The sequence below is a fragment of the Numenius arquata genome, chromosome Z (assembly GCF_964106895.1).
Source record: "Numenius arquata chromosome Z, bNumArq3.hap1.1, whole genome shotgun sequence".
In the NCBI taxonomy this organism is placed as follows: Eukaryota; Metazoa; Chordata; class Aves; order Charadriiformes; family Scolopacidae; genus Numenius; species Numenius arquata.
This window is the reverse complement of record NC_133616.1, coordinates 10,199,547-10,223,254: the sequence shown is the minus strand read 5'-3', so window position 1 is coordinate 10,223,254 and position 23,708 is coordinate 10,199,547. Positions and strand designations below refer to the sequence as shown.

The 23,708-nt window shown below is 41.2% G+C and overlaps 1 protein-coding gene across 1 annotated transcript in view; it reads right to left on the bottom strand.

Annotated features, from left to right (window-relative positions):
• Positions 1-23,708, bottom strand: part of DNAI1 (dynein axonemal intermediate chain 1) — a 155,162-nt gene that overhangs the window by 121,180 nt on the left and 10,274 nt on the right. The window contains exons 2-10 of the mRNA XM_074166282.1: positions 22,544-22,612; positions 20,650-20,748; positions 19,666-19,746; positions 15,457-15,583; positions 14,024-14,103; positions 13,107-13,265; positions 11,254-11,313; positions 8,985-9,122; positions 8,666-8,668 (exon numbers count right to left, since the gene is read on the bottom strand). Of these exons, the coding sequence (XP_074022383.1) occupies positions 8,666-8,668; positions 8,985-9,122; positions 11,254-11,313; positions 13,107-13,265; positions 14,024-14,103; positions 15,457-15,583; positions 19,666-19,746; positions 20,650-20,748; positions 22,544-22,612 (816 nt within the window). The remainder of the gene's footprint in view (positions 1-8,665; positions 8,669-8,984; positions 9,123-11,253; positions 11,314-13,106; positions 13,266-14,023; positions 14,104-15,456; positions 15,584-19,665; positions 19,747-20,649; positions 20,749-22,543; positions 22,613-23,708) is intronic.

The window sequence follows — 23,708 nt, the reverse complement described above, 5'->3', positions numbered from 1 at the left end:
CTTCAAAGTCGCCAGACTGTGCTGGGCCATGAGGGTGATGCCAGCACAGCTCTGTGCAATGGTGTGAGAATGCTAAAGCATATGCAAAGTGCTCTGAGAGTATGCTGCTCCAAGGACCTGAATCTCCATCTACTACTGCTATTACAAGAGCCTTTCATCTTTAAACCCCTGCCAGGGACTGATGGTTGCCCATACAACATGATTTCTTCCACAGTGACAATACTGAAAAGAGACTTGTCATCCTTGACACAGCTCAGAGAGTGCCCTGAACATGAAAAAAAAAAAGTGAGATGACTTGCCAAAACTACACCAACACAGTCACAGTCAGAACCAAGAACATGATTTCAGATTACATGCATCCCAGTCCTCTGCTTCTTTCCCGGGCTCTACACAGACTCAAGAGAGACTGAGAGTCTTGATTCAAAAAGGATGAAACTCAAAGGACTACATAAAGATGCCAAGATAAAGGAGAAAAAAAAAAAAGGAAATTCAATAATCTGCAACACTTATTATAAATCCAGAGTTTGCCTGCTCCTTTAGTAAACTGAGAAGTCAACTTCTGTCATCTCAGAAAGGATAAAGTAGAACTTAGAACCAAGTTCAGAGAAGGGTAGCAAGGATGGTCCAAGTCTACAATGGTTTCTGTACCAGGAAAAATTGAGTAGGCTGGGACTTTCCAGTCTGGAGAAGTGATGGCTTGGGAAGACATGAGACAGGTCTATGAAATCCTAAATGGCCCAGAGAAAACGGACATGGACTGACTGATCACTGTCTCTTCTGATACAAAAAGTAGGGGTGTTAAATGAAGCTATTGGAAGTCAAGTTCAAAATAAACAAATGGAGGTCACTCTTTCAGAAGGATGACACTTCTATGCACCACTTTATCAAATGGTGTTGTAGATGCAAAAATTTTACATGGTTTCAAGGGAGACTGAACAAGTACTTCCACCTGTGTGCGAAAGAACATCAAACTTGGGAAACAGCTGAAAATGGCTGAAGGCTGGAAGAATACCTGGGACTAGGAGATACTCCTGCTGTGTTCTTACCCTTCCTTCCACACTCATTTGTGGTTAGAGCCTTCATCTGAATCAGTGTGGCCTCTCTCATCATGTGCAGGTTTTCTTTGTGTCTGTGGGAGGACTCCTTGAGAACAGCACAGAGAATTTACTGTCATGTTCAGAATTCAAGAAAATGCAGGAAAAGATGTTTTCAAATTTTAACACAGTATGACGTTCCCTAGACATTAGGAATTCATAAGAATTACAAGAAATTAAAGAGGGAGACAAAGAGGATGCTTTAAACATCTCAAGTAAAAATCAATGAAAATAAAAAAAAAAAAAAACCCTGCTGGTGAGGGGTCTAGAGAACAAGTCACACAAGGAGAGGCTGAGGGAACTGGGCATGTTTAGTTTGGAGAAGAGGAGGCTGAGGGGAGACCTCATTGCCCTCTACAACTACCTGAAAAGAGGTTGTAGAGAAGTGGGTGTTGGCCTCTTCTCCCAAGTGAATAATGACAGGACCAGAGGAAATGGTCTGAAGTTGTGGCAGGGGAGGATTAGATTAGATATTAGGAAGAATTACTTTACTGAGAGAGTGGTCAGGCACAGAACAGCCTGCCCAGGGAGGTGGCTGAGTCACCATCACTGGAGGTATTTAAGAAATGTGTAGACATGGCACGTCAGGGTATGCTCTAGTGCCTGAGATTGTTGGTTTGTGTCTGTTTGTGGGTGGCTTTTTGTGGTTTTTTTTTGTGGTTTGTTTGATTGATTGATTTTTGGTTTTTTTGTGGTTGGACTCGATGATCTCAAAGGTCCCTTCCAACCATGAAGATTCTGTGATTCTGTGAATACTCTCAGTTCCTAGGATTTCTCTCTTTTGACTTTCAGTTGCTGTTATTGCTTCTGCCATAATAGGACCTGTGTTCCTCTAAAACACCTACTAAAAAATTCACCTTTGCTAACACTTGTCTGGTAATACTGGCATCATGACTGCAAAAATGTCATTGGTTGCCACCAGTATATTGCTCTGACTAAGCTTAATTGACTGAGGTTAAATGTTGAAAAGCTTACAATTTGATTTAAAAAAAGAGAAACACAATAAACAGTTTTGTCTCCAACATTGTAAAAGTCATAGTTGTGAGGTATAAAGAACTGATCCCCTGGAGTCCTCCTGGTTCATCAGGTGTGTTAGCTTCCATTCACCTACAAAAAAATTCTCTTCTGTTCTAACACGCACCTGCTACTGGAAGGAGCGGGGGAAGAACAGCAGTGCTGTACTCTACAGATATGAGCGAGATGACAGCTTTTGTTCTCTTAAACATACAAGGAAACTTGCACTGCAAGCATTCTGAATTTCCAACCTGAGATATAATTTTGGACTGAATATCAGAAGATAAGGCTTGCTTTATTTGTTCTCAAAGTTGAATGCTATGTCCTGCTTATCTATGAAGACACCAGGCTGAGTGGTGTGGTTGATGCTCTAGAGGGAAGGGATGCCATCCAGAGGGACCTGGACAGGATACAGAAGTGGGTCTGTGTGAACCTTGTGAGGTTCAGCAAGGCCAAGTGCAAGGTCCTGCACCTGGGTTGAACCAATCCCAAACATGGAAACAGGCTGGGCAGTGAACGGATTGAAAGCAGTCCTGCAGAGAAGGACTTGGGTGTGTTGATGGATAAAAAACTGAATATGAGCCAGAAATGTGTACTCGCAGCCTAGACACCCAATTGTACCCTGGGCTCCATCAAAAGAAGTGTGGCCAGCAGGTCGAGGGAGGTGGTTCTGCTCCTCTACTCCATTCTTGTGAGACCCTACCTGGAGTACTGCAGTTCAGCTCTAGGACCCCCAGCATAAAAAAGACATGGACCTGCTCAACCAGGTCCAGAGAGTGGCCACGAAAATGATGAGAGGGCTGGAGCACCTCTCCTATGAGGACAGGCTGAGAGAGTTGCGATTGTTCAACCTGGAGAAGAGAAGCTCCAGGGAGACTTTCTTGCAGCCTTCCAGTACCTAAACGGGGCCTACGGGAGAGATGGGCAGGGACCCTTTATCAGGGAGTGTAGCAATAGGATGAGGGCTAATGGTTTTAAACTGAAAGAGAGTAGATTTAGATTAGATATTAGGAAGAAATTCTTTACTGTGAGGCAGGTTGCCCAGAGAAGTTATGAATGCCCCACCCCAGAATTGTTAAAGTCCAGGCTGGATGGGGCCTTGAGCAACCTCATCTAGTGGAAGGTTGGAATGAGATGATATGTAAGGTTCCTTCCAACTCAAACTGTTCTATGATTCTACGATTCTATATTTTCTTTTTGGTCACTAGAAAGTATGCTTTAAACAAAAAAAAACTCTATAAATGCAGAAACAATGTATTATTTAATAGAATTTTTCCTCCAGTGCAGGAAACTCTCCAGATTAATTGAAAGAGCTTTAAGTCAGCTTTCCTGTTAGGTAGCTATGTTGTTAGCTATGCAGCCATGAATAACTACATTTTTGGCATTAAAATGGCTCAGAGTAAGTTATTTTCTCATTGGATCCTGTCCTATTTCAGGTTTGATTTATTCTGTATGTTACTGAAATAAATCTTCAGTGGAAGTGATAGGCCTAATTTATCTTTTTTTTTAAAGTATCTGTTTCTACCTCATTTTTTTGGTGTAGGCCAACTCTGGGCTAGCTAACCAAATGTAATGAGAGCTCATCAGCTAATAAATTTGTGTAGGTTATTTCTGTGCATAAATTATTTTTAGAACAGCAATAACATTAATTGAATCATATGGAAGATGGATAATGGGCTAGTACTTTGAAAATAAATGTCTTGGTCTTGCTCTACTATTCATTAGCAGTAATTGCTTCACATTTGCCTCTCAGCAGCTGGCCAGTTGCAATGTGTAACTCCAATAAACTGATACATGAAAAAAGGCATCTGCTCATGTAAAACTGCATATCCAGAAGACAAACCCCATCCTAAACCCAGTGTTGTAACTACCTATACCTCTGGCAATAAATATACTGTAACTAGAAGAACTCCTGGCTTGCAAAGAAAAAAAGCAGTCAACACCTCCATGCACTACAAACACCCACTGCAAATCCTGGATAAAGTCCCTAGGTTGAATCCTGTCAAGTAGTTATTAATTTCCAGGATTGTACTCATCTCTTCATTCTCACTGTTAGCTTTTAATTCTGATACACTGTAAATAGCACATTGAAAACAAGGGAGTTGGTTCTCCCTACTTAGGGAGAACCATTCCTAGGGATGACCACGAACAGGTGAACAATGATGTGGAGGTTAGTTGTATTCAAATTTCAGCTGTTGATTCAAAAATAACTGTGGTCACCCAAGAGTTTCCAAATGATAATTATGATCCTCTCGGCTGGGACATCTCACTGGGCGTATCTCAGAAAGGAGTAACACTATAGCACCTCACATGACCCAGGAATGTGTGTTTCTCTTTTAAATATAAATTTTCTTTGGACTTTTAAAGAAACTATTCAACTGCTTTTGCTTCAGAGGAGATTAGAGACTTTTCCAGTGCAGTAAATTCCAGCTTTAACATATTCCTAACTGGTTCATATCCATCTGCATTTCTATCGATGCTATCCTCTGCCTTAGTAATCCTTCTCCTTCTATGTTATCGACCTCAGACTCCCTCTCTACCTTTGCATTACCAGGTAAATATGCTAAGATTTGTTAAGTTTCTTCTTGCATTCAAGCTTTTAATTTCCTATCTTTGTTTCCACACCTATGCAGATTTGTAATCTATCATCTCTGAAAAGGGGTGATCAAAATCATATATCCCTGTACTACTCAAGATAAGGTATCACCCCACCTTGCATAACAGAAATAGTATTTCTCTACTCTCCCTCACAGAATAGACCACAGCAATGTGCTTATCTTCTCGCAGACATTTCACAACTCACCAATACACTCATGTTTCTCCATGTCATTCCCTCAACTTATCAAATATTTTTTTAATAGTCCAAAATACAGTCTTCCTCTCCACTGGTCCCTCCCAATCTGTACTAATAACAACTTTTCTGGTTTATCTAATCATTTCCCAAAGGCACTATAGCAATCTTTTTACAGTATTTCAGCTAAATACCTTTACTATACTTTCCTTGTTAAAGGAAACTACAACTTTTGTTAAAGAAAGAGTTGAAATTATTTGGACACAGCCTACTTTCGGTAAACACCTGCTATTTTATTTCATTTTGTATTTACTCCCAGTTCTCTATCCCTTCTCACCGTATGAATTCTATTGCTTTGTGTAGTGTCAAAGCTCAGACTAATGGAACCATTTTTATCCCTCTTACACATATCCTTGTTATATTCCAATTACATAGCTCCACCCCTCTTTGGATAGAGTCATTAAAAATCCTTACTATCAGACTTGTGATTTCATGCCTTGTCATCTCAGGGTGAGAGGAGCTAGGCTGCATTAACTTAACTGAATTAAGCTTTCTGCATTTTGCTTCTATCTCAGACACTGCCATTTCTTCACTCATGCAGCAACATGAGGAGGGTCATACTGGATCAGACCAAGAGTATCTCTGGGCCAGGATCCTCTCTGTAATCAGAGCCATAAACAGATGGCTCAGGAACAGTAAGAACAGGACAAGCAGATACAACATTTCTGCCTAGTTCCCTCCATTTCCAACTATTTTCAGCTCAGAAAACTTCGTATCATTCCCCTTTGGTATTCTGTGTTCTCCATGTTCTGTTTGCTGCCTTTATTGAAAACTGAGGAAAAGTTTCAAATGTTGTATCATTGCTCTTGGATGTAGCACATCCTCTTCTCTCTAGATTCATTTGAGTGATGGACATATTGAGAGATTTCCAAGAGCCCCTCGTCACAGTCTCCAGTCAAACACTTTCTGTCATTATGTCTTTTATTACTCATATTCTTCTTTATATCATTCTCATCCTTCCTTCTGCTGGAATCACTGGTTACCTCCATTCCTTTTTATGTTGGCTGCCTCTCTCTTCTGCTTTGTCAAATCACATCTTCCTTGCTGTTTCTCCTCATTTTTCAGTGCAGTGCACGACTTCATTCTACTTCTTTTTTGCCTAGTGAGGATGTTCTACTCCACTGTCAAGGCTCTTTTCTCGTCTCATTTCCTCTCGTTTTGTCTCATGTCTGTCTTTGGCCACATTCTTCCATGGAACATGTTCTTCCTCTCCCAGCCATCTGTTCTCCTGGCCTCTTATTCAGTACCAGTACTTTTTGCTCTTTCTTTTCATCCATTATGTTTTCAAATCCTTCTCTGACCCCTATCATCACCTCCAGCTGCAGCTGTAGTTCTTGGATCTTCTCTTTCATGACCTCCTACCACAGCAAGACCTTCTGTCAAAGATCCACCTCCATATTGACTCATTTTTTCCTCTTCTTCCCTTTGGGTTGAATCCAGGGCTATGATAGTACCTATCACAGTGTTTTTCTTCCTAATACCTAGCCTGATGGAAACAGTGGTGGAAATCAGTTGCTACTTCTAGCCATTGCATCCTTGATCCAGATCTGCCACATCTCCTGCTTGATGTTCCAGAGTTCCCCTTCAGCAATGATAGAAGGCAGGATGTCCTCACAAAGTGTTTAGCTGGAAAAGTTCTGTTTCAGTTACCGCATGTAGTCCAAAGTATGTAACCCATTAGTTGGAAGCTCTGCGAAACTCACTTCTCCATTTGCTGACTTGAGACCAGAGGTACAGATTCTGATGTCATCAATTTTTAATTTCTGTAGACCTACACATGACCAGATGTAATACCTGTTATAACTCCAATTCTAGCCTTGGATTCCTTCAGGTTGAATGTTTCCAGTTAATGACTGGAAAATTCACCAGGTTTTTCATATACTTCAAGCTGACCCACCAGGCTCAGAAGGCATCTCAATTTGGCAGACTGGCTCTGAATAAAGAAGCTTTCCCTTTCACTTTTTCAGTGCACTGACTTTTTGACTTCTCTGCAATCCCCCTGGAAAGTGCTAAGAGTGAAAAGCAAAGCAGCGAAGGAAAGGATCAAGGGTGCCTGGATTTCAGCTTCCCACTGTTGTCAGTAGAGCATACAGCAGGATTTTTACAATATGGTGTCATTGGTAGAATTTTTATTTCATTTTTATTTTCAGCTTTTAGCAGACCGCCCCATAATTGTATCATTGACTTCAGGCTTCATTCTCCAAAATGTACTCAAATGAAAGGTTTATTAGTTTTAGAAAGGACTGTGAGTTTCAATGGCACAATTCACAGGAAGAAACCTGTCAGAACTTGTTCCTGGTCTGTTTATAGTATAAGGGTTTTGATGGCACAGTCCTGCTGCTGGGGTAGCCAAACCAGCCAAATCCTTGACAGTTGAACCAGCCATATGGTATGAAAGTGCTAAAGCCAGTTTCAGGAGCCAGCAGCTTCTACTACATAGTTACATCTTAGTTATCTTGATACAGATCTACACCTATTATAGGGGCAAGCTAAGAATTGACTTCCGTGTTTCTGTATGACAGTTCTCATTGCGTTTTCCTCCAGTCATTATAAAAATTATTTCAGTTCACCTTCTAAATAGTTTAATTTAGACTGAGGAGGAAAACTACCGCTCACGATTCTGTACAGATCAAACTCTGTTAAACCCGCATAGAAACTCCCTGAACCCCCTGAAAACATTCTGGAACATGAAAAAAAATATTTCAGGGTTGCCGTATGGCATTCTCAGTGCTTAAAATGGGATGACATCTTTAAGATGGAGATATTGCCATTTTAGGATAACGGACTGTGGCATCCCTGGAAGGCATTCTTTGGCTGCTCCTCACAGAGTAGCCTGCATTAGAAGCCAGTATCACCCTAACAGCAAGATCACAACAGCATGTTGGAGTCTGGCAGGAGTTACGATACCTGCTACTCCGAGAAGCCAGACTAACAGAGGTTACTCCAGTACAGCAGCCCTTGCCATTCACTCTGAGTCCATAGGAGTGAATAGCCATAGGACTCAGGCTCCATAGGACTCAGAGAGGCTAAGGTCTCCTTGGGATGATCACATCACCACGACTGAGGTATCATCATGCTGTGTAATTACTGAAAATGGATAAGACTTCAAGCACTGAGAGAGACGCTTCTGTCACTTTCCAACTAAATGAATAAACGATGCGTTAAAGACCCACTGCAAAATAGGTCAAGCCTCCCAGAATCTTTATTCAATTTTAAGTATCTATGTTTCGATTTCAACTGTTATTAACTTTTATATAAATTATATATTATAACATTTATATGTATATAACTAGAAAAATATAGAAATTAAAATTCTATAGTATAATCATTAAAATAATAAAAATGATTTTAAATGAAGAGAGGGTAGATTCAGACTAGATACAAGGAAGACAGTTTTTACCATGAGGGTGATGACATACTGGCACAGGTTGCCCAGAGAAGTTGTAGATTCCCCATCCCTGGAAACGTTCAAGGTCAGGTCAGACAGGGCTCTGAGCAACCAGATCTAGTTGAAGATGTCCCTGCTCATTGAGGAGGCAGTTGGACTAGATGGCCTTTAAAGGTCCCTTCCAACCCAAGCTATTCTACGATTCTATGATTTCTTTACCTTTCAGATTGGAAGATTGCACCTAAAACCTCTGCATCACTTAGAATTCTTTGTAAAGTCACACAGTGTTATTACTTATTTCATTCTTTTATCCTTCACATGCTTATCAAAAATGAGACTCAAACATGATAATGCACAAAAAAGAAAGTCATAAATCTCACTTGGAAATCAGGTTCAAAGACAAGATTATGGCTTCACACTGTTTTGTATTCCCATAAAAAGTACAGCAAAATGGAAATCCTGTTTCGGAAATACAGTTCCTAGCAAAAACTAGTTTTTGTATTTCTTATGGTTGTTACTTGCTAACTGAGACAACTAGCTACACAGTCAGCGTGACTTGCTAAGTTTCACCTCACTTGTGTTACAGATGCATCCACCACTACTTTGAGCATGCTTCTTCCACCATTATGAAATGTACCTGTAAATCCAGAGAGGTTAACTTTCTTCCCTTCTTCTTCTCCTCTTCTTTCTTTGCTATCTGAGCTTTTGGTTTTTCTTTCTCTTTTGACCTTTCCATTTTCTGAAGCTCCTCCACATAGGCATCATAGATCTTCCACTGCAGGACAGATGGAGGCAAGATTTATCAGGACTTGATTATACTCCAGAAAACAGTCATCTACACCATCATAAAAATGTGATAGTCCTGACAACAGTAACACTGCCACTGGAATTAGCTGAAGACAGATGGCTTATTGCACAAAAAGTGAAGTATGAAGCCCAGGATTTTTAAAGCTTGATGGGGCATGTCTTGTTTTGCAAGAACACGTTATTGCATTCTTAACAATTTCCTTCCCACAACACTCTTCTTGGTGCTTTGACTCCTTATCTTTTTTGTAGGACGTTCTATTTGGCTAATTTACCAGTGTTTAATAGGAAACATGCATTAAACATCTGCTTTATGACATTTCTCGTGTGGTGTTGGAAAATTAAATTGTAGCTGCTTAACACAATTTAAATCTTGGACTCCAACTCCGCAGCATATGATCAAACGGAAACTGAGAGTAGTTTCACATCTTCTGCTATGCCACATGCCAGGAATGCCTTACTACGGTAGAATCAAAAGTAATTTTTCTACTTAAGAATTATTCATTAGTATTGGAGTGCTAATACTGTATCTGAAGCAGGTATATTACTTTCAGAACAAAACAAAAGGCAATCTAATTCTGACACATCAGCTTAGGAGACACAGTATGATTCAAACACAAAATATACAACACTGGAATAAAGGAAGGTAACAAAAACCTTTAGCAAAAATCTGCAGTGTTGTAAATTTGCAGGTGGAAATGAGGTGGAAAGATGTTCCAAACATCAGAGAAAGGGCAAAGAAAATGTGATGAGAAGAGTAGGAGAAGGAGCAGAACAGAAAACATTGGAAGAGGAAATTATGAGCATAGGGAAAGACCAGAACGAAAAGGAGTTGAAGAATAAAAGAGCATATGTTAAAATATCATTTTATACCCACTCAAATTTGCAACAGAATAAAAGGAAAACAAGGGGAAACTTTTCCTCTTAGTTTTCAAATATTTTATGTTAAATTTTAGCAATAGCCTGATTATCTTAAATATGTCTGTTCTCTCTAACTCTCTGGTCATGCCACTGTCAGAAAAAATGAAAGAAAAGCATAGCTGGATGGAGAGAAGATCTCAGGCCAATTACTCTCTGATTTCAAGTTCAGGAACAGAATGGGTTACAGTTTTCAGCTTGACAGAAATACCTTCACTCCCCTTCCTATCGCTTTCCTATAATCACATTTTTTAAGTTGCTGCCATTGCCTTATATTTTCTGCCCAGTGTTCCTGTGGTACACTGGTAACCAAACAGTATTTTCAGTACCAGTTTGGTACACTGGTTTGAAACAATGTTGAAACAGTGACAAACACAAATACTTTTTGTAAAACATCTGTGAGAATCAATCAGCAGAATTGTCTGGATTCCCTTTCCAAAGAAAGCTATAGCATATTTCATGTGTAAAATGTCCTGCAAAATATATTTTTTTACATTTTAAGAGATGCAAAATTGTGTAACAGTCCTTCATCATGAAGAAGAGCTAAGTCTATTGCAATAGGTTTAAAGTGGGTGTTCCACTTTCCTTATGCTGTACTTCTCATTGAGTTCCGCTTCGGGATTTAGACTTTCCTTTGCATACGGCTAACCTTCGACAATGTAAAAACCACAATGCTGCATATATCAAATTCTTAGCAACACTCCCAAAATGTCCATGAACCCCTGCAAATTCCCAGCTGTACAAAATCTTCAGAGGTCTCCACTCTCTTAAACATAGTGCTCAAAGTGGAGCTAGCATGCATACATGTCCTAAGTGCTTATTCCTTATTTTGTTCCCGCCTTTTGAGACCCCATTGAACTTGCCTCTGATGGGACCAGCTGATGGAGGTGTCCTGCAGCTGACCAGGTACTAAAGCAGACTGGCCAGAGTGGCTGGTAGGCAGTAGATCAATTAAAAGCAGCTAAACAAAGACACTTGACCTTAGAACTATAAACCATTAGTAAGTTCACCCATTAAGGCGGAAACAAGGGCCACAGTAGCTTGCTCTCAGATTTAAGCCAGAGATCAAAGCCAAAGTATTGGAGTTCATTCCACTGCAAGGAATGTAAACGTAGCAATTTTTTTTTCCTTTCTCAGTTTCCTAAATATACTAAAAAAACCCTTTAAAAGTAAAAAGGATATACCTGGTTAGCAGTGGCTGAGAAGTCTTTACAGGGTGTAGGCTCCGATTGACATGCTCTATCCTGAATAAAGAAAAAGCACAAAGAAGTGTAATCTTTGCATTGAAACTCTTTGTAGTGACATAGTCCAGCTGTAGAAACAGCCTTCTCATAGCAGGTAATGAGAATAATATTGACCTAAGGTTAATGCAACATCCAAATGACTCCCAGAGCACTGTACAAACATTATCAGTGATCATGCAACTACAAATAGATTTTCTTGTGGACCAAAAGAAGGTTCAGAGGACCTTCTGATTTTTTTCCAACATACTTAAAATATTTAATTTCAGAATTTCATTTTGAAGGAGTTGAAGTGGTTTGTTTCACCACTACCATTTGAAACATTCTGCTACCAGCTGTGGGATCAGTTACGATTTCCTACCAAATCTGAAAAGTTTTGACCTATATATTAAAAACACAGTTGGGTGCAGCAGTCAAGACAAAAGAGTAGAACAAAATGATAACCTATAAACAATTCAATTGATGTTACTGAAATAATGTTTTTATCACCCTTACATCAACATTCTGAAATAAATGAATATATTTCTGTGAAACTTTCATTTCATGGAACAGCATTTTCTTTCAAAAAACTGTTGTGTCAGGACATTTTAAGGAGCTGCCTGTAGCATTTCACTGACCTCTGAAATGAAGCAGTCTCAGAAGTGGAAATTGCACATCCTGTACAGAACACAGCATACTTCACAGCTATTTAAGGTCTATATTCTGCTTTCAAAGGCAGAATCACACAGAAGCACACAAGCCTCTCCCATTGAAATCAATGGGAAGAGAATATGCAGATCTGGGGACAGAGAAATAAATTCTGTGGCTCTCCATCTGGAAAACACAGAATTTCAGCTCAGACTTTGCAGTAAACACTCCACTGTTGAATAAACTCTCCTGAGATCCTCTGTCTCTACCAGTGAGCAGAGATGGTATTCCTTCTAGGACACAGTAGCTCCAACAACACAGTAACTCTTAGATCTCTCCACGCCTGTGAGATATAAAGGCATTTCACTTTATGTGTAATGGCTCCAAGGCGACAGGCAGGCTCTCTGGGGAGGCTGTATATACTCTGATTCCAGGGCAGCAAGGAAACGAGAATTTTCCATCTGAAACTTGTATCTCCAATTAGAATGCTCCTTTTTGAGCATTCAGCTGGGAGCCAACATCACTGATACTGCTCGGTAAGGAGGCCCCATGAAGACACACTCACTGAGAATGGCTGCAGGCTCATCAAAAAGCTTAGGGAAGAAATGTAAGGTCTTGGGTCTGCACAGATTTGGAAAGTGCATGCACAGAGTGGGATGAAGATGTACCATGTAACAGCAGGAAAGATTTGTCATACTTACATGGGTCTGTTAATACCTGTGCTTAACAGAAGGGTAAATATCTTTATCCTTTTAATATAGGGGCACTTAAATCCCCGGTCCATGGGTAAAAATTGAAGTACAAGCCATAAGGGGACTCTGTGGCAAAAGAAAATTGAATTCATGGATTCCAAGCTCTCAGCTACTACCCTAACCATTGTTCTGTACTTTTTCAGATGAGAAAATAGACATGAAAAATATTATACCCAAGCAGAGGTTTAATGATTTACAGTAGCACCAAAACTTCTTGTGGGCTGTCCCAGAGTCCATAAGGCTGCAATTTTTCTGTCACCACTTTCATCACTCCAAACGTTTTACCATAGTAAACCACTGTTTTTTTTCTCCCAATAGAATCTACAGAGACCACAGAATATGACAAAAACACAGATGATCCACATGTCCTCCTAAAAGCAAAGATCCTCCAAGTCACCAAAGGAAACAGCGGCTTACCCGCAAAGGATTGTTGAGAGTCCTTGTAGCTCTCTCGATGAAGTTGAACTGGTTTGCAAGCTTCTGCTCCTTCACTCTCGGGGGAGGAGGCTCTTCTGCCTCATCTGCCTCAGCTACCTCTGCTGTTCCTGACTCCTCTGCCTCTTCCTCTCCTGCAGTCTGCAAGAAAATAAAAGCACTGACTCCAACCCTGAAAGAACCATAAATTTCCTTCTTCAGAAGCACTTCTTCTTAGACTGCTGGATTTCTGCTGCCTGGTGAAGGAGACTGTAATTGAAGATTCAACATTTAAGATGGAAATTAGGAGACTTGCAGCAATCAGAGTAAGATGGTTCTGGAAGAGTATCTAAACGGGAATATGGAAAAACAGGAGCTGAAGTTACTTTAAAACAAAACCTGACATGAATGAGATAATATAGCATCACTGCCTTTGACAAAAAGGACTCAGGGACTAGAAGACTGTGTTGGAGTCCCACTACCCCATGTATTCATTGTCTTGCTAGACATTTCATTGCTAGGCCTTTAAATCAGACCACTGCTTATTTCATGTAGTTATGCCTGCTGCTTTCACCGCTCCACATTTTGTTTTCCACCAATTTCTCTTTCAGGAATGGACATGCTGTCCAGGAAGATTCCATATCCCAGAAAATTACACTGTATCGTGATATAATATTTGGATAAAGACAGACTTGGTGTGTAGGGACTTGTGATCCCCCTACACAGCTTCTCCAAACCGAAAAAATGGTGGACCCCAGCTGTTCAGTAGAATCTGTAGGATCTCACCTACAGCAGAGACATCTCAGGCATAAAAGAATCAATCATAAAAGCTTCTTATCAAGCCCATTTTATAATAAAGGAATTTCAAATCTCTTATTAAAAAGGAAGTGGACCGCTCTCAACTGACTATGGAGAATTACCTGAGTATCTCCTGCACTTTCTTCATCTTTAATCTCTGCCTCTTCAGATGTTCCTGCAGAAGTCTCAATAGGGGCCTTTTCTGATGATAGAATGGATAAGTGAATAAGCCCAGGATAATAGGACATATTATGACATATTCTGCAGATCCTTCCATCTTCTGAAGCATTAATATACAGATGTACCCTTTTCTAATGCTATCTCATTAGACAACACAGTAATCAATCCCCAGGTGAGTCACAAAAGGAGACAATGTTATTACCAGAATGAAACTGCAGCAATTATGGCTGGAATGAAATAAAAAACATGATTTCGACTCAAACTTCTGAAATCCATTTCTGATCTGAGTGGGTTTGTTTCTGGGTAGCCCTTCAGCTTTGGACCTTTCTGCCCCTCTAAAAATGGCTGCAATTATGTACAACCATGAATACTGCTTTCAAGGCACACAGGAGTTATAACATGGTTTCTTTTTGTTTATATGGATAAAAATGAATATGTCAGTCTTGCTAGAGAATGATGAATGACTACATTCAAATCACAGCCTTGAGTGTGTAGTCAGGCTAGCATCAAGCTGCTTGAACCTAGCTGGTTTGGAATCTATGAAAAGCACTGCCAACAACAATCCATCCTTTCATGGCAGTGAAGATCCTATTCAGCACTTTGTCCTACTTCAAATCATCACACGTATTTTGTTAAGCGTAAAATAAAAGAGACGTTGACCCTCAGAAGCTGCAACTAACAACTAATCTCAGGAGCTTATCCAGTGTTATCATCGTGCCTGACAGTTACCACCTTGAAAGACACTCTTTGTGATACAACTTCTCTTTTCACAAACAGAAGAAATACGAGAAAAATCACTAGGCAGTACATCTTTCCCTACTGAAAATTCAAGAACTCTTTAACAACAATAGGTCTTTTCAGCCTCTGATTAAGGTGGTTTTTTGACTGAAAACCTAATAATGGTGATAGCCGCTCAGTCCAAAGGTCCAACCTTTTATCTTGCATTGTCCAGAAGTCAATGTCCTGGTATGAGTGTAAGAATTGGCCAAGTATATGATTGTTTCCTGAATGTTCACCCAGCCTCCAAACACGTCTGCTTTAATACTTTAAATCATGGTTGAAACTTTCAAAGCAGGCTAAAGAGTTTAGACATGTGTCTCCAACTAATCGTGGTGGAAGATGTTTAAAAGACACTAAATAGCTCTGAAAATGTCAGTGTTAGTGTTCACATGGCTCAAAAAGCATGCACTGGTTTTTTTACACTGTGGCAAACATCTGGCTGATTGTTTTTTCTGGTTTTGGTTCCTGAGAAGGACACAAGCCAAAATAGGAGCTGTTCAATTCTATGGTGATGAAGCATGATCACTCCCTCATGTTGAATAAATGGCACCAGTACCTACTTGAAAATCATTGTTGTTTCAGATAATAAACGTACCCGCTGCAGTGCTTAATCTGATACTCTGCCGTCTGCCTTCATCTGAATCTTTGAGTATCATATTTCCATTCAAAGAGAAGTGAATAGCCATTTGATCCACATAACTTACTGGCTTGTATGCTCGTTTCTACGGAGGAAGAAAACAACAAAATTGGTGTAGAAAAAAAATATTTTAAACCAGAAATACCGTGTAGCTTAAACTGCTAAAGCTCAGAAGATCCATACTGATAAATATTTGTTTTTTATTGGCATATTAACACTGACTTTCTTTCAGCAGGTATTTATATTTCGGGACAGTGAGAGCCATAAATTAAAAATACAACAAAAAAAAAGCAAGAACATGAAACCTCCAGTTCACCATCACTACCACAGCAAGTGAGTTTAAATATAGTTCTAGTGGACCTCTACTACACAGCATTCCCTCAGAGACTGTTGTGCTGAGATCACTGAATGAGTTGTTGTACCTACACAAGAACAGCACCACGTGCAGAGAGCAGCTCTGGTCTGGAGACAGCACAGGCTTTTAGCGCCATGCTTAGGTTATAAGGTCTGTACTAACTCAGCTATTTGATGCTAGCTTGATTGGCACTTGCTTGTGGACCACTGTACGGTGCAGGCACGCACCTACGTTCAAACCGTGTATTCAGATTTTGAGCTGCACCCAAAAGCAATCAGAAGCCACTGTAGACCACAGACACTTAGCAGTTTCTTCTTAACAATATGACAGCTTTCTTTACCAGTCACAGCATAGCATCAAGCCCACTTCAGTCACTGTTGAGGAACTGAAAATATATATAGGTGACATTACAGTGGGAGTTTCCTACAGGCCACCTGACCAGGTAGACAAAGTGGATGAGGTCCTCTATAGACAGCAGCCTCAAATTGACAAGACCTGGTCCTTGTGGGGGACTTCAACCACTCCAAGATTTGTTGGAGGGACAACACAGCAGGGCATAAGCAACCCAGGAGGTTCCTGGAATGTGTGGATGATTTCCTTCTCCAAGTGACAGAGAAGCCAACAAGGAGAGGTGCTATGCTGGACCTTGTTCTCACCAACAAGGAGGGGCTGTGGGGAATGTGAAGCTCAAGGTCAGCCTTGGCTGCAGTGACCATGAAATGGTGGAGTTCAAGATCCTTAGGGCAGCAAAGTGGGCACACACCAAGTTCACTATTCTGAACTTCAGGAGAGCATACTTGGGTCTCTGCAGGGATCTGCTTGGCAGATCACTGTGGGATAAAGCCCTGGAGGTAAGAAGGGCCCAAGAAAGCTGGTTAATACTCAAGGATCAACTCCTCGAAGCTCAGGAGCAATGCACCCCAACAAAGAAGAATTCAGGGAAAAATGCCAGGAGGTCTGCATGGATGAACAAGGAGTTCCTGGACAAACACAAAAAGGAAAAGGAAGCCTAAAGGGTGGAAGCAAGGACAGGTAGCTTGGGAGGAATACAGAGAAATTGTCTGAGCAGCCAGGGATCAGGTTAGTAAAGCTAAAGCCCTGACAGAATTAAACCTGGCCAGGGATGTCACGGGCAACAAGAAAAGCTTCTATGGGTACATAAGTGATAAAAAAAAAGACTACAGAAAACACGGGCCCTCTCTGAAAGGAAACTGGAGACCTGGTGACCTGGGATATGGAGAAGGCTGAGGTACTCAACTTTGCCCCAGTCTTCACTGGCAAGTGCTCTGGCCGCACCGCCCAAGCCGCAGAAGGCAAAGGCAGTGACTGGGAGAATGAAGAATCACCCACTTGTAGGAGAAGATCAGGTTCAAGAATATCTGAGAAACCTGAAGGTGCACAAATCCATGGGACCTGATTAGATACATCCCTGGGTCCTGAGGGAACTGGTGGGTGAAGTTGCTAAGCCAGTATCCATCATATTTGAGAGGTCATGACAGTCCAATAAAGTTCCTGCTGATTGGAAAAGCAGCAACATAACACCCATCTTTTAGAAAGTTAAAAAGGAAGACCTGGGGAGCTACAGGTCAGTAAGTCTCACCTCTGTGCCTGGCAAGATCATGGAGTAGATACTCCCAGAAACTATGTTAAGGCATATTGAAAATAAGGAGGTGATTGGTGACAGTCAACATGGCTTCACTGAGGGCAAATCAGGCCTGACAAATTTGGTGGCCTTCTGCAGTGGGGTTACAGTGTTGGCGGATAAGGGAAGAGCAACTGACGTCATCTACCTGGACTTGTGCAAAGTATTTGATGCTGTCTGGCAGGACATCCTTTTCTCTAAATTGGAGAGGCGTGGATTTGATAGATGGACCACTCAGTGCATAAGGAATTGGCTGAATAGTCACACTTCATGTTACAGTCAATTACTCAATGCTCAAGTGGAGACCAGTGATGAGCGGTGTCCCTCAGGGGTTGGTATTGGGACAGGTATTGTTTAACATCTTTGTCAGAGACATGGACACTGGGACTAAGTTGCACCCTCAGCAAGTTTGCTTGATGACACCAAGCTGTGTGGAGCGGTCGACATGCTGGAGGGAAGGGATGCCATTCAGAGGGATCTGGACAGGCTTGAGAGATGGGCCCATGCAAAACCTCATGAAATTCAACAACACCAAGCACAAGTTCCTGCACGTGGGTTGGAGCACCCCCACACATGGATACAGGCTGGGCAGTGAACGGAGAGCAGCCCCCAGGAAAAGGACTTCGGGGTGTTGGTGGATGAGAAGCTCAACATGAGTTGGCAATGTGCACTCACAGCCCATAAAACCAAACCACATCCTGGACTGCATCAAAAGAAGTTTGGCCAGCAGTCGAGGGAGGTGATTCTGCTGCTCTACTCTATTCTCATGAGACCCCACCTGGAGTACTGTGTCCATCTCCGGGAGCCTCCAACATAATAAGGACATGGATCTGTTGGAGCAGGTCCAGAGAAGGTCCATGAAGATGATGAGGTGGCTAGAGCACCTCTCTTATGAAGACAGGCTGAGAGAGTTGGGGTTGTTCAACCTGGAGAAGAGAAAACTCCAGGGAGACCTTATAGCAGCCTTCCCCTACAGGAGAGATGGGGAGGGACTTTTTATCAGGTAGTGCTGATATAGGATGAGGGGTAATGGTTTTAAACTGAAAGAGAGTAGATTTAGATTAGATGTTAGGAAGAAATTCTTTACTGTGAGGGTGGTGAGGCACTGGAATAGGTTGGCCAGGGAAGCTGTGAATGCCCCATCCCTGGAGGTATTCAAAGCCAGGCTGGATGGGGCTTTGAGCAACCTGGTCTAGTGGAAGGTGTCACTGCCCACGGCAGGGGGGTTGGAACAAGATTAGCCTTAAGGTTCCTTTCCACCCTGATTCTATATGGATCATTCATGACCTGTTTCAATTCCATAAATATGGAAAACATCAACTCCAAATCGAAGAGAAAGTGACCTTATTTGCTTCCACAAGACTGATTTCCTTTCTCTGGTGATCTCATGTAATGGTTGATCAAACTAGTTACGGTAGCACAGAGATGAGACAGGCTAGGGAATGTTTCACCTGTTTTTTGGTTTTTTTCACCTGCCTAAGGGTGGGGATAATCCAATGCCAGAGCTGGAGGAGCTCTCCCTGTGTCCTTTCTTTCAGGGTGTGCAGCCCTTCCAAGGGATGAGTGGAAATCGAAGCCATCATTCCACTCTCCACCTGCGGCAGCCTGTGTTGCTAGCTGTACATGCTAACAGGAGCAGGCTGCTCCAGGGTAATGCAGCATATGCTCTGCACACACAAATACAAAGGTGTGACTCTTGGATGTTTCCCGGCAGCTTTTGATGCACCCTCCCCTGCTCACTCCTACTCATCATGAATAGAGCTCTTGTCAGTGATTTCATAAAGCACATTTCTGAGCTCTCCTATAATTCAAATAACTGAATCTTGATGTGAGGATACTAAGGCATATCTTACAGACTGAGTAAAGCATTGCCCTTTCTCCTCTAACCACCACAGAATGGAAAAAGGTTACCATCTGAGATTTGCTGCACTAATTATGTTCACTGCCAGATCTTGTTGAGTAATCATTATATCCTACTTCTGAATAAATACGTCAATGTTTTTAGACTTTTACCCTCTGCAAAAACCTTTTAGGAACCTTTGGCAGTAAATATGTAACAAGATGAAGCCACATTAGAAGGAAATTTACCTGGTTATAAATCAAAGGAAAACACAAAACCAGTTAATTGCAAAAAATCTCATCCTGGTTTTACAGGTCATGCCACACTTACTTTGAAGCTGTATCTGACGATATTCTGGGGAGCATGGGGATTATTAGCTGTCAGGATGCGTGTAAATTCCTCTTTTAATTCCTTTGGAATGGAAATAAATAATATCGTAAAAAACCCTCCACCTTTAATATGAAGTACAACATACAAAAATCATCAGGTTTACACTCATTTCTATGATGTTCAGTTTGCTGCAGATACCTCTGTGACGCTGATAACTCCACAAGAACAGTGCTTGGAGCCAAGCTAGGTCAGAGCGGAATCCAGAACAGTCATCTCGTTTCCTACCGAAGTATTTTAATGGGCTTTGTTGAGTTCTTTAGCTGTCATGTTAATTCTTATCTAAGCTACGAGCTTGAAAAATGCTAGCTTCATTCTATAGGGCAAGAAAGACTACCTGTGTCTTGAAGCATACACTGTCTGAAAATAGAGTAAGCAGTAAGTTCAGTAGCAGTGCTTGCAGGATCAACCACTGCAAACAAAAAACAGTACTGGTGTTAACTTTTTTCACCACCTGAGTGGTGGGAAGTATGTATAGCTTTCTTTTGAGGCTTACTTGGAGGACAGGGAGCAATGCTAGAGTTTTACAAAGCAGTGAGAAGAAAGAGACAACTGCAGTTGGAAGGGTGACTGACTGCAGTCCTACTGAATCAAGCTGGGACGAAATAGCCATAGAACTCTAGGGCATCTTGCTGTCAGGGGTTGGCTCCAGGGTCCCCCTTATCTGAGAGAAACTCTGGCCCCATTCCCCTCTTGGATCAACTCCATGCAGTTACATTGTCTTAAGCCCAGAACTCTGTTTCAAAGCACATTCTCCTTGTTTTCATGCTGAAAGCCATTTCAGTTTATGCTGCAGACACTGTACTTCAGCAAATATCGAGTTTTACTCTTGCAGGATTTCCTCCAAATCAAACAGGTAAGAGGTAGGCTTTGGCTCATGGACTTTTGTACACATCTCATTACAACTACAGGCACTGTTTTACTCACAGCTTCTGTCAGCTCCAGTTGATCTGGGGGTTTGACCAGAGTCTTTGCTGCTGCATGTTCATCCGCACCCTCCCCTGCTTCAGTGGAGACGTCTTCATCCTAGCACAGGAACAACAAACCTGTTAGTGCACCAAGCCTGTGACTGTTCTGCTCCCTCCCAAAGCAGTATTTCTCCAAGCATGGAGCAAGGAGTAAAAAACAGCATTCCCCCACCCATCCAAGCTTTGAGCAGAGCAGATAACCCCCAATGGCAGGCCAAAATCTCAAGGTTGTTGAATGACTACACTTGCCAGCAAGAGTTCAGTGGGTTGGAGGAGCTGCTGTCTGAAGATAATTCCTGGCCTATAATAAAACTGGAGTTAGCTCCAGTAACAAAACTCAAGTAACTCACTTCAATTTCAGCTTAAAAGTTGGCAATTCTGGGGTTTTTTTGACCATATAACACGCAAATGAATCGTACTTTAGGACTAATCAAGGGCACAATTCAAGGACCTGCAATTACTTCTGAAGTGCTATTCTATAAGCTACATTGATATTAGTTCAGGATACAAAGCTGTAGGGATGCAGCTCCTGGAGGAACGTTAACCATTCTCTTGCAAAGGCCAGCAGGTTTGCATTCTCCCAACACAGAGATGCTCTCCTTGGCCTCAGCTTGGGCTGATGTCATGATATAATATCATTAACAGGAAAATGAATCACTGCAGGATTTCAATTAATTGTCATTACAGATAAACTGCCAGAACACGAAGTTGCTGATTAAAGTCTTCAACTGCTCCAGGCAAAATTTCTCCTTCAGATTGAAATGTGTAATGGGTTGATTTAAAATAAATCAATCATTCTTTTAAATACAGTTCTCTCAGGTCTGCTAAACTTTATAGCCATACAGAGGTGCTGATGAGTCCAGGGCATAAGTGAAGACTGTTTGCACATACAGAGATTGGACCCAGCAAAGCTTTGCTATCTGCAGAATGCCATAAAGGAAAAAGCACAATGCTGTGTAAAAACGTGCAGTGGCTCAAAGTAACAGAAAATTCTGCATATGCCAGGCACCCAGGGAAAGTCACAGGCTGCAGCCTTTTTTTTCAGCCCAAGGGAGCTGAAATAAGGCAAGCGGTAAGGAAGGTCAGGCGCTCTGATACACAAGAGACTGTGACAGCAGAACAGTTGTTTGTGATTTAATGCTCCACACACCTGCTTGTAGGACATTCATCATACACAATTTGATGCCAGTTAGTTCAGTGGCTGTTTTCCCTAGTGAATCAGATAAAAGGTGTTGTGGGTTTAACATCTTTATTTATGTTTTTCATTTAAAAGTAAATAACTTTTCACTTTTAAGGTGTCAAAAGAGGAACATTTAACAAGACTGTGATCTGGCCTGAGAAAGTGAAAAGCTGTTTATCACCATGCCTGTTTGAAGGCACGTATGCTCTCCCTCTTCCATCCATGCCAATGCAGCCAAATAAGAGGAAGGTAGATTAAATAGGGTATTCTAAGCATTACTCCCTGACAGCAAAAACATTATCATGAGGCTTACAGTTAAAAAGTTAATGCTATTTTCTCTAATGCTTGTATTTCTATGTTAATTTAGCAAATATGCGCTATGTTTTGAATTTTCTAAACTGACCAGGCAGTTTTCTCACAGTCTCTGTTTATTTTAACCTTTTTATATTGCATTTTACCTAAACTGTGCATTTGTTTTAGCTGCCATTTTTATTCTAACTTGCTAGTGTAATTCCCTTCTCAGTAGAAATCTAGAGCAACCCTTTACTGCTAAATCAATTGGAATGTTACCAATACTATAGAACAAGCCATTGTTCAGACTGAATCTAGTTTGCATCTCATAGATGAAGAAGGAAAAAACATTTTTTAAGACTTGAGGACTTGTGGATCTTACTCGTTTTTTAGATACAGCTTTAGCAGCCCTTGGTGGTACCGCCTTTCCTCCTGAAGGTCCACTTTGGCCCTGAGGAGAGAATATACTGAACGTAAACCTTCATAGCAGCTTGTTTCCTAATTTAATCAAAACAGAATAAACATTTAATGTACTGATTAATTTTTGCTCCAACAGTATGTTTCAAAAGCTCAATATACCAGTCTATAAATCATTTGAATGCCTATAAATCATTTGAATGAAAGGCAGTCACTTTCATAACACAAACCAGCAGTTTGTCAGCATGAAGAAATGGTAGGCTCTGTCCTCGTTACTGCCTGTGATGCACCTAAATGTCACACACATGGGGTTCTAGTGCCTCACTCAAACACACAGAAAGTCTGCTCTTGCCCCAAATGCTGGCATGTCACGGTGAATCTAAAGAAAGCAGATCCACACCTACAAAGCCACAAGTGCTGAAAAACCATGGAAAACACTGATGAGTAGCTGGGAAGTTAACCACCGCCAACCTCTCCAAGCACATCACAGCACAGAAAAAAATTTATGACAGGCTTTAAGGAAAATAGTTGTTTATAGGGAGCCTTATAGAGTATTTCAAAGTGACATTACCCAGAGGTTAAGGAAAAACAGAAGGGCACTAGTGACAAAGCTTTATGAAAACTTTACAGCCAGTGGGAGAAGAAACGAAGAGGATCCTTTTGAGAAGATGCTGAGGGGCACACAGGACCAAGAACCCAGAAGGCAGAGGGAGACAGCTGATAAACAAAGGAGACAACATAAGAAACCTTGGCAAGAATAGATTCCAGGTAGATCCCAGATAACATTGGATGGGATGGATGGGAAAAGAAGAGGAGTTACTTGGAGAAAGTGTTTGACTTTGTGACAAGAAAGAAGGGGATACTAGAGATGAGGAAAGGAAAACGAAGGGGTGAGGGAGCAAGCTCCCATGAGTTTATTGATTTTCTTTAGAAGAACATTAGAGTGTGCCTTTCAGCTCAGATCAAAGGTTCACCTAGCCAAGTATCTCTCTCCAATGGTATTTAAAAGCAGATATCTATGGAGTTTTGTCCAGGATGCCCTCCCAGCTTGCCACAAGGACTTGAACCAGAAACTCTATCCTTTTTATTTCATATCAATGAACCTTTTTCTCCACAAATTTATTCAGTCA